At 40.6% G+C, this 11,711-nt stretch overlaps 1 protein-coding gene across 1 annotated transcript in view; it reads right to left on the reverse strand.

Annotated features, from left to right (window-relative positions):
- Positions 1–8,372, reverse strand: part of OIT3 (oncoprotein induced transcript 3) — a 28,388-nt gene extending 20,016 nt beyond the window's left edge. The window contains exons 1-3 of the mRNA XM_030334700.1: positions 7,282–8,372; positions 2,801–3,175; positions 1,458–1,565 (exon numbers count right to left, since the gene is read on the reverse strand). Of these exons, the coding sequence (XP_030190560.1) occupies positions 1,458–1,565; positions 2,801–3,175; positions 7,282–7,342 (544 nt within the window). The 5' untranslated portion in view covers positions 7,343–8,372. The remainder of the gene's footprint in view (positions 1–1,457; positions 1,566–2,800; positions 3,176–7,281) is intronic.
- Positions 8,373–11,711: the final 3,339 nt, after the last annotated feature.

The following is an 11,711-nucleotide window of genomic DNA, read 5'->3' on the forward strand; positions in this document are numbered from 1 at the left end:
ATTTAATCCAATATGTCTAAAATATTTCCTTTAAATATAAAATCAATATTAAATTATTGAGATATTTAAAAATTTTTTTGAATGAATCTAGTGTGTATTTTATACTTACAGCATATCTCAATTTGGGTGCTAAATTTTCTTTTCTTTTCTTTTCTTTTCTTTTCTTTTCTTTTCTTTCTTTTCTTTTCTTTTCTTTTCTTTTCTTTTCCCTTCCCTTCCCTTCCCTTCCCTTCCCTTCCCTTCCCTTCCCTTCCCTTCCCTTCCCTTCCTTTCCTTTCCTTTCCTTTCCTCTTCGTTTTTTAGTAGGCTATATGCTGGGCATAGAACTGGAGATTGAACTCACAACCCTAAGATCAAGACCTGAGCTGAGATCAAGAGTCGAATTCTCAGCCGACTGAGCCACCCAGGCTCCCTGGTTGCTAACTCTTCATTGAATTACTTGGTTGGGGAGTGCCTGGGTGGCTCAGGTGGCTAAGCGGCCGACTCTTGATTTCAGCTCAGGTCATGTCATGGGATTGTTGTGCGCTCACACTGCTGAGCCTGCTTGGGATTCTCTCTCTCCCTCTCTCAATCTATCTTCCCCTGTTCACTCTCTCTCCCTCTCTCTCCTTCTCTCAAACAAATAAATAAACATTAAAAAAAGAGAAATACTTGGTTGGCATTTAGAGTCATAAAGTTTACTGTTGGTTACTCAAGTTGTCCCAAACATTTTCGGTTTTCCAATGACTGAATAAAATACCACTTAAAAAATTTTTTTTAACATTTATTTTTGAGAAAGAAAGAGAGAAAGAGAGAATGGGGAGGGGCAGAGAGGGAGACAGAGGATCTGAAGCAGGCTCTGTGTTGTGAGTGCAGAGCCTGATGCGGTCTTGAACTCATGAACTGCAAGATCATGACCAGGGCCGAAATCAAGAGTCAGTCGCGTAACCAGTGGAGTCACCCAGACATCCCTCAAGTATCAGTTTTTAAATTAAAATTAGGTAAAATTAAAATTTAGTTTTTCAATCACACTAGCCACATTTCTTTTTTTTTATTTTTTATTTTTTTAAACGTTTATTTATTTTTGAGAGACAGAGAGAGCATGAGTGGGGGAGAAGCAGGGCGAGAGAGGGACACAGAATCCGAAGCAGGCTCCAGGCTCTGACCCACGAACTGTGAGACCATGATCTGAGCCAAAGTCAGATGCGTAACTGAATGAGCCACCCAAGGGCCCCCACACTGGCCACATATCAAGAGCTCCACAGCCACACACGGGTAGGGGCTGCTGTATTGGACAGTGTGAGTCTAGACTGTTCCTCCACATGTATAAATTTGGTTTGAGGCTTTAGTCACAAACTAAAAAGGCAAATACTGTTCTAAGGGTTTAGAGACACAAACTAGAAAAATGACAGTCAGGAAGTTTTTGATTTGCCTTTTGATGCGAATGGCCTATTTCCACCTCACAATTAGTTTCTTACCGAAGCATGTCTGCCTGTCAGGGCCTAGCACAGTTCCCGGAGAGCACGTGCATTCACTGGTGTCCAAGCAGCTGCCGTGGCAGTCCTCATCACAGATGTCATAAAAATCTGTGGAAAGATAAGGTCGACCTTTCATGAGGGGTTAAGGACCAGAGGACACTCATTCATGAGAAAGCCTCATGGGTTCAATCATGAGGTAGGAGCTCTTGGCCAACATTGAGAGTTCTCATAGTTCAGGGTTTATGTAACCCAATGGAAAGAGATACTGCCCAGGGACATCTGTCATTTAGATCAATGGTTCCCAACTTCAGACCCACAGGTGATAGTTTCTGCAAATCTAAAACCTCACCAAATACGAGCTGTAGATTAAATAAGTGTTATGCCCTATTCTTCTATGTATTTTATTTTTTATTTAAAAAGACTTTTTAAAAAACATTTATTTATTTTTGAGGCACAGAGAGAGACAGAGCATAAGTAGGGGAGGTGCAGAGAGAGAGGGAGACACAATCCGAAGCAGGCTCCAGGCTCTGAGCTATCAGATAGAGCCCAATGTGGGGCTTGAACCCATGAACCGTAAGATCATGACCTGAGCCAAAGTTGGACGCTTGACTGAGCCACCCAGACACCCCTGTACTCTATTTTTAAAATGCATACAGATTTTTTTTTTTTTTTAAGCGTCTGACTTCGGTTCAGGTCATGATCTCACAGCTTATGAGTTCAAGCCCTACTTCGGGCTCTGTGCTGACAGCTCAGAGCCTGGAGCCTGCTTCGGATTCTCAGTCTCCCTCTCTCTCTGCCCCTCCCTTGCTCGTGCTTTGTCTCTCTCTGTCTCAAAAATAAATAAACATTAAAAAATTTTTAAATGCATGCAGATTTTGATGGGATTAATAACAAACATTTGTTTTAAAATACTACTGATCTCAAGCAGGTTTTTCCCATTACATATCATTTAAAAAAAATCAATGGATACTAAGCACAGTACTACCTTATGGATGTCTGATATATATCTTAAAAAAGGGTTCTCCATTCTCAAAAAGGTTAGAAATCCACTATTTAAATAACCCAAGTCAACATTTCATTTTCTAATGTTTTGTTTGAGTGGAACAAAGGCAAAATAAAAAAGAACTGATCAAAGTCATAATTCCTTTCCCTTTCTGTTTCTTCAGGACATCTTCAGGAATCTAAGAACAGACCACAGAAATCACAATCTGAAGTTACCTGTGACTCTAAATCAATGTTATTTAGACTCTGAGATACTATGATAGCTCAATTTCATACAGCATTTTTCTGATGCCATCTGTGGCCCTCATAGGGGAGGAAAAGAGCACAGAGAAGGTACTCACGACCACAGTAGGCATGAAAGCAGACACTGGGCTTGGTCAGACGATATACATAGTAGCCACCCGGACAAGCCTTGACCTCCACCGTGGTGTTCCAGAGGCAGCAGTTCCCACTGAAGCTTGCGCAGGCCTGGCGTTGCACGATGCCATCACCTTCTAGAGGGTGGCTACCATTGAGCCAGACAGGTGCATGGGTTCCACAATGGTTTTCAGGTATGCAGAAGGTGGGCATGGCATCCCCTGCCATGCCTGTGAAGCGGTACCACTCCCCATCCACATGGTTGTCACATAGAGGGGGGCCTTGAGACTCATCGAACTGGTGGTCGGTGTTCCTCCATGGCTCATTCAAACTGATGTAAGCAGAGCAGGGATCTAGGGCTGGGGATGAAACAGACACCTCAGAGGCAGGCACCTTGTGGTGTTTCCAATTACAATGGCGAAAGCTTGAGTCCACCTACTTCATCTTACATTTTGGCTTTTTTTGGGGGGGGGGGACTTAAGAAAGAAATAATCTAAAAGCCCAAACAGTAGCTGTTTAAGATGCCTCAAGATGACTTAAATATATTTTATAATGCCTGCTGCAAAAATTATTTCAAATCTATTTATGGTTTAGTGTTAGCGTTGGACTCAACTTTTTATCCAGAGTAATCATTTGATAGAAGGATAGTTGTTCAGATCAACGGAGTTTAGGATTATAGTTTCACTGAACTCTGTTCGAGTCAGACAATATTTTGAGTATTGTGTTCACCTAGAGGCTATATTATATGAAAGTGTGGACAAATCTGGGGTCCAGTGACCAGACTCGGAAGGGAACCTAAAAATTACCAACTGGGGAAGAAGCAGAGAACTATACTTTGGAGAAAAAAAGACTGAAGAGTATGCATCAGTTTTCACAAATGTAGGTATTCTGTTATTAGAGCAAGAGCAGACTGTTGCAGGGAGGGATTTTAGTTCAGCTATGGACTAATGGAGAGGCCGTATCTCAGTGTTGTAAGCTTTTCATCTAAGACATTTAAACAAAGTATTTGGATGGTCATTTGTAAGCAAGACTGTGAATGACATTTTGCACTACTGGAAAGTTTGACTTGTGAATAAAGGTGCACAGCTCATCCCGCTGAAAAGGAAAATGCCTCTGGCACAAATCCACTGTTTTGAAATACACAGTACACTGACAAGTAATCACCAAAGATATTCTCAAAGGGAATGTTGGCATATATTGAAAACTTATTGAAAATAGGAACTTTTTGTGTATAAACAATGAGCTACGGCATCACCCTACAGCCAAATTTCTCAAGCATGCCTTTGTAGTGCATAAATCACATGGACAAACATCTCATCAAAAATATTTTAATGACTCAAGACACCAATATCCTCTATATTGTCACTGCTTCCCTCAACTTCAAGGAAACATGGAATTAATGTAGGCAAATTGTCTTTATGAAGAATCTATAAAACCAAGAAATTCTAGAAAGGAATACCAGCCGGAGAGTACTACTATCCTTTGTAATGCACATGAGGCCAACTTACCTGACATTGTAGTCAGGGAATTCACATTAAGACAAATGTGCTTTGTAGACAGAAATTCAGTTTTAGCAAATACTGCACAATAATTAACTGTGGATGGACCATGATCATAAAGTTTAAGTTGTCTAGAAAATATTTTGAATTTTCTAAGCCTACTTTTGAACTCCAATTTTCTTTCTAAATTCAGTCACATGTAGAGGAGGGTGTAGCCTAGTGCTAATGGCCCCAAAGAGAATATGAAATTTTGCGAGAGGAAGTAAGGCTATTGCACTTTCTGGAAATAACACATTTGCAGAGTTGCACATGGCAGGAGCCTCTCTCTCTCTTTTAAAATGTGCCTGAGATATTCCAGCTGCGCCTTAGACCGTATGCGATGTCACTTGAGGGCAGGAAATGTCCTCATACAGACTCTCTCCCCTCTCAAAAGGGAAAAATTCCCTCATCTGCTCTCCCAGCTGTGATTCTCTTAAGAAGCAAGGTTTCCAGGGCAATTTTGCAGGTGATTATAAATTCATAGAAATATTTGGTTGATCTCCTTGGCTCTAATTTTATAAGAAATGGTTAGGTACTCAACTTTTAATGGCTTTTGCAGAAATTCCTAAACCTCCCTCAACAACTATTTCATGATTTATAAAGTTTTTCCTTAAATTTAACTGTCATTTTTTTGGTGTTATTTGTTAAAAGTTCACTTCCTCTCATTGAAGGGAACATATGGCACAAATAGGGGAAATTTACCGACTATGTTCTGTAAAATAAATATATTTTTAAGTTACCCATGCAATATTTTCTAACATTAAATACACCCATTCCTCTCCACTCCTTAGATCCTTTAATAATCTGGCCACTGGTGTGAATTCCTGTTTTCAGTCTCTCATTGTGGAGTCTGGCATTCAGTATCATGCATGCTGCATCCTAAATTGCTGATGTATACACTCCTTAAATGGGAGACCTTCAAAATGAACAATTCCATCGGTTCCTTGCAAAGTTGAGTCCCGGGCCAGCCCTGCCAGGAAGGTCCCCCGTCTTGGCCAGGATTCCTGCCTGAGGTCCCCCATCCGTGGACCCCCGTCTGGGATGCACGGAAGCTTGTGTGTCCCCAGGGCTGGCACCTCACGGGGGCCAAGTGCAGAGAGCAAAGTCAGCCAGCGTCCCCACCCTTCCATCCCCAGCCCTCCAGGTGGGGGGGATGCCACCCCTCGGACTGGGTCCAGGCGCCCCCAGTGTCCTTCCTTCCGTCTCCGGTCCTCCCAGTTCCTACTCTTCCCCTGTGCTTCCTGCGCTCTCACTTCCTCTCTTTTCCCTCCCCTCCTTTTTTTCTTTCACTTGCTCTCTCCTGTAGGGGAAGACCCTCCCTCGGGGCTCCCCAGCTCCCAAAGTCGTTCCTTCGTTAGTTCATTCATTCATTCATTCATTCATTCATTCATTCATTCTTTTTAATTCTCAAGTTAGTTAACATACAGTGTAGTCTTGGCTTCAGGAGTAGAACCCAGTGATTCATCACTTACATTCAGAAGCCGGTGCTCATCCCAACAAGTGCCCTCCTTAAAGCCCATCACCCATTTATCCCACCCTCCACCCCCATCAACCCTCAGTTTGTTCTCTGTTTTTAAGAGACTGTTATGGTTTGCCTCCCTTATTTATCTGGCTTTTGGCATCCAGTCAAAGTTCTAGAAGGGCTGCAATAAATAAATTAAAAAAAACCAAAAGATCTGGGAAGAGAGAAGATGTATGATGGGTGGGAACAAGAGGTATTGGAGAGTAAGCAGTAAAGAATGGGAAGAAAGGCAAACAGGAGCTTCCGGGTGGTGGGGGCTACTTTTGCTGGGGCAAGTCTTGGTTAGTTATTGGCAGAAGATACGGGTGATTAAACCTAGCTCAAGTCTATCTTTTTCTAATAGACTATTTTTTAAGAACAATATTAGATTTAGGGAACAATTGAGAAAATAGTACAAAGAGTTTCCATATACTCTGTGCCCAGTTTCCCCTATTATGAAACATTGTACATTAGTTGCAGTACCTTTTCCACAGTTAATGATCCGAAGGTGATACATTATTATTAACTCAAGTCCATAGTTTAGATTTCCTTAATTTTTGCCTTTGTCTTTATTCTAGGATCCCATCCAGGATACCACATTACCTTAATTTTCACATCTCCTTGGGGTCTCAAGCCTATTTTTAATGTGCATCCTTAAAGGTGCTAGAGTAAGACCTGAGTTACCCTGAAGAAATAAATCAGGGTCAATTAAACAGAGCTACTCGAAAGTGCCAAGCAGGATGGCTCTGTCCATCTCGATCTCCTCTTACTCTCTCTTCCAATTAGAACTTAAATTCTATTGGAAAAAGGAGAAATGTGTTAGTAACTGGAACTGAAACTTTGTTTTGCCTCGTTGGCCAGTCTTGTGCCAAGCCTGAGAAGGGAGAGAGTTTATGATTCACTCAGTCTATGCAAAAAGTTCTTATTTACAGATGTCTAGACTGAGAAGTTCAATTTATCCAGATCTGTGCCTTTCATGGGGATAGAACTTTCATTCAGTCCCTTGAATTTATTAAAAACAAAACAAAACAAAAAAACCAATCAACCAACCAACCAAAAAAAAAACCCTCTATCCTCAACTCTAAAGATTATTTTTTTTTCGCTCTTAAAGTTGGAATTCTACAAGTGCCTATAATATAAAGAAGTTAGAATTCTTTTTACACGTACTCCAAGAAATATTTAGCTTGTGGAAAGCTGTTGGTTGTGGCAAATCCATGGAAATTCTGGATGCCTGGGCAAGAGGCTAACTGGAACATGAAACAGAATTTCTTTGAAAATGTATCTATCATAGGTTATCATACATTTTCTTACACTATTCTAGAACCAGTATTTAAGATATTGGAACCTAGCTCTTAATTATCTGTTCATAATAGCAAATTCCTGTATCAAAAAGTGTGTTGTGCCAAGTATGTGACACAAGACTCACCCACTGGTGATGCAGGTGTGATGGTGAGAAAGACGCAGGTGAGAAGCAGGAATTGAGACATCCTTCTAGACCAGCCACCGCAACAGATTGGAAATCCTCTTAATTCCAGTTGTCCTTCGTCTCTTCTTTTTCAAGCACTTTTTGAAAAAGGTCACTAGGCTCTTACGAAAAAAGACTTTACAGTACTGGTTGGGGCTTTATCAGAGGAAGAGGATGAGTGGGATAAGGTGTCCATTGTTCTGGCCTTGACCCCAGATAGAAGCACTGCTTTACGCTGTCAACAGGGTTATTGATGTTTTTCTTCAGTGGGGGAGAAAGCCCGTCACAATCCCTCATCCTCCTATTGTTTTCTCTCAAGAATTCCCTGCACCAAGGCCTCCGGTATCTTATCCAGAAGGGAACGTTAAGTGAGGGACATCCCCTCATGTCAAAATCTTGTTTTGTGACTTCTAGGAATCAATTTCATGGTGTTGCAGCCGTACCATTCATTGCTTATGAAATGAGAATGGGATAAAGCCAAATTGTTGGCACTGGTCATTAGGAAACGTCTTGGTCAGATGGTGAAGGAGTTTATAAAGGCACACGAAAAAGTAGTAAGGAGACGTGTGGATTAGGGACAACATTCTCTTGAAGCAAGCTCCTAAGTGTGCTTTATTATGGTCTTTGGTCTCAAACCTTCCTAAAAAGAAGGTTTAAGTTGTGTTTTTACCAATTCCAGCAGCAACACCTCAGTTTTCATAGGGTCTTTCTGTTCCAAATTAAAATGGTTTAGTGTTCCTTATTTTACTAATTCTCACACGAAGAGGTAGAGGCTTCAAATTCGGAATGACTCACTCATTAAAAGTAACAACACCGAAAGTGACGCTTACTAGAATTTCATTTTTAGACAAAAGAGGCAAAATGAAGGGACCTGCATATTATGTGTCCCCAGACAACCTTTGGTAATTACAGGTCCAGAGTCTGCCAGCTCCCTGACGTTCTACAGTGTGTGGACACCTGGGACTTGGCAAGCACTAGTACGGGAGATAAGGTAAAGGGAGGAGAAAGAGAAGGGTAGAGGACAAGTTTTTATTTTATTTTTTTACCATTTAAAACAATGTTTATTTATTTATTTGGCGGGGGGGGGGGGAGGGGCAGAGAGAGAGGGAGAAAGAGAATCCCAAGCAGGCTTTGTGCTGTCGGCGCTGAGCCCAACGCAGGGCTCAATTTCATGACTCATGAGATCAGGACCTGAGCTGAAATCAAGTATGACACTTAACTGACTAAGCCACCATTTTTTTTTTTTAAGTCGGTTTCATGCCCAACATGGGGCTTGAACTCATGACCCTGAGATCAAGAGTTGCATGCTCTACTGAGCCAGCCAGGTCCCCCGAAAGATTGTGTTTTTAAATACTATATTAAACCAGGATCTGAATGATATCAAAGTTTCTCTCTCCTACTCTTACCTTGATCTGATGTTTTGGGCTTCTATCGTTCGTACACTATTTATATTTCTTGTCCTATAACCAAATTTCTAGTGACTAGGGAAGGGATATTTGTATTAGGAAGTAGTTCACAAATGTGTCTTCTTAATCTCGTCACATTTTTTTCCTACGCTAAGTGGCATCCAAATTGGGGTGGCCCCTTTCCTCTAAGGGTTTCAGTTCAATTAAACATTAGTGCTTACTAGGGGCCAAGTGCCATGCTGTCTCTGGTCTTTGACAGTGACTAAAGGTAAAAGTGTTCCTGCAAGCACAGAGTTTACAGTGCTCTAGAGTGGAAAGCTCTAGCAAGGGGTTTCTGTTGATCTAAATTTATAGTTAGCTACTTTATCACTAGCAGATGATAGCAGAACACAGGCGATCTGACCATTTTTAGCTTATTAAGTTGCAATTTGATGGCAGCAATGGATGCATCTGGGACTGAGGAACTGTCTCATTGCAGTTAAGGAGTTAGTGCTCTTAACAGAAAAAACAAAACCCTGCAGTTTCCTGTCCCTGAGAGACCATCTGAGTGCTTCATATGTGTTGCAGAGAAACAGAGGACGTGTGCATGAGATAAACTCAGATTTGCTGCCAGGATTGATGGCCAGAGTCAAGGACTTTTACCAGATAGCCCTTTGGTTCTGTAAACAAGCATTCCCAGGATGGTAGGACTTTTTTTTCTTATTCCTATTTTTTCCTTTTTAGTTGACCTGCCCTTTCATTTTAATTTTTTATGATGAAAAATTTCAAATGTATACAAAAGTAGAAAGAATGATACCCAGCTGCAATTACTAACATTTTGTCAATCTTACTTATATACCAAGATGCATTTCTAACACAGGGCCTTTTTTACATAACTGTAATGTCATTCTTACTACTATGAAAACTTAGTACTAACACCCATTTCATATTAAAATTTCCCCAACTGTTTCAAAATTTGCATGGCTAGTTTGAAGTCAGGATTCAAACAAGAGCCATACATTGCATAGAGTTATATCTCTTAAATTCTCTTAATCTAGAATGGTCCCTCCCTTTTCCTCAACGCTTACACCATTTGTTGAGGAAAGCCAGTCATTTGTCCTATAGAATGTCTCACGTTCTAGATTGCTTTGACTGCTCCTTGTGGTGTTTTACAGCGTCTCCCTTCCCATATTTAATGTTAATTCTTGTTCATATTTTCTTATTTTTCTAAAGTACGTGCTATTAGAAATTAAAAACAAAAATATTCTGGTTGACACTGAAGGAATTTAATGCACTGGAGGAATGCAGGAAATAGATCAGTTAGGAGGCAGATGAACCATTCTGCTGTTCAGGAGAGATCTGAGTTTACCTAACAATCTGAGAGCTACCAGCGTACAAATGGGGGAGGGGAGTGAGTGAGATCATCTATGGAAAATGCGGCCCAAGACGGAACCCCAGAGAAGCCGAACATCAGATGTGGGCAGAGGAAGGGGACACTGCAAACGAGGCCAAGAAGTAGTCAGAGATTTAAAGAAGGAAACTCAAGAGTCGAGTCACAGGAGCAGAAGATATTTTTGGGGAGGGATTGCTCAGTGGATGATGAATTTATAAAACATATGCAAATGAAAATTTATATAGTGGGTCATTTTATATTCAGAATTCATTACAAATTAGCCTATACATTTATCCTAAGGATGTAACTATGTAGTGCATTCTGGAAGAGAACAAGTTTGTACTTACTTGGGAGAGCAACAAACTAAAGATCGCTGGCAGTGATAAAAATGAATTACAACTCTCAACAGTTTTGGTGAAACTGAGTTCCAAAATCTAAGAAATTCCACTTTTCTGTGAAATCTCTCTAGATTGATTTTAAAAATTCAACCTATTTGTTTTTGTAAGCATCTACTATGTCCTCACCACAACCCTTGAGAAGCAAGATACAGCAGTACATGTGACATGAGCTCTATTGTTTCCGTTTACCATATTCACCACACTCACCAATTCTCCGTTACTCGGTCTGGTTGTTTGGTCATAGGAGTGCACTGATGGGTCGGGACATAGACGTCTTCTCTGTGCCTGTTTCCTTCTCTTGAAAGCACTGGGCTGACTAGACCAACGGTTCCCATCGGAATCACCAGAAGGGCTTATTACACACAGATTGCTGGCCCAGTGCCTAGTTTCTGATTCAGTGGGGATCGGAGAAATTGCATTTTTAACGAGGACATACCAGGTTGCTGCTCCAGCAATCATACCGTGAGAACCCTTTTACTTTTTCCATCTCTAAAAGTCTATTATCCCTTAGCAAAACTGCATTATCTACACTCACTAATGGATTTAACTCTCTATTATCTATCTCCACTGAAAATTCACTGAAGCCTAACAATGTTGTGGAACGCGTAGACATTATTTGCTGAAACCAAACAGTGGCTTAACGCTTTCAATCTTATTTTCTTCCACCTTACTTCAGTCTCAGGGATGTCTGCTCTCAGTACATCTCACACTGCACTAAATACAGTCAGACATTTAACGTTTAACATAGGATTTCTGATAGGCCGTCAATGGATTAGGGAGCATGTGATATTTTCCTGTTTGGTGATCATACAAACTCTTAAAATAATGAATATTTAATCTTGGTTCATTCTTGAACAACTTTCTGAAGTCCAGAAGACCACACTGGGCAATCTGGTGGTCTGATACAATAGAAAATTTTCCTGGTAGTCAGGAGATAAGGATATTGGTCTCAGTCTTGCCATTGGCTTTATTACGGCTGTAGAAGTCACTTAACCTCTGGTAGCTCTGGAAAATTAGGAAAATACTGACCATTTTAGATTCAGGAAGCATGAATGAAATGCCTGTTTTTAAAATACGGGCTCTAGTAACCAAATTTAGCTTCAAAATAGTAGTTTTATAAAAATTAATTTTAGAAGTAAACGCTTCTCCACCTAGAATTACAGGAAAATAAGGTTTTGTTTTCTTGGTTTTGCTTTAAAGAATAAGATGCTATAG

This window comes from Lynx canadensis, chromosome D2 (assembly GCF_007474595.2).
Source record: "Lynx canadensis isolate LIC74 chromosome D2, mLynCan4.pri.v2, whole genome shotgun sequence".
NCBI lineage: Eukaryota > Metazoa > Chordata > Mammalia > Carnivora > Felidae > Lynx > Lynx canadensis.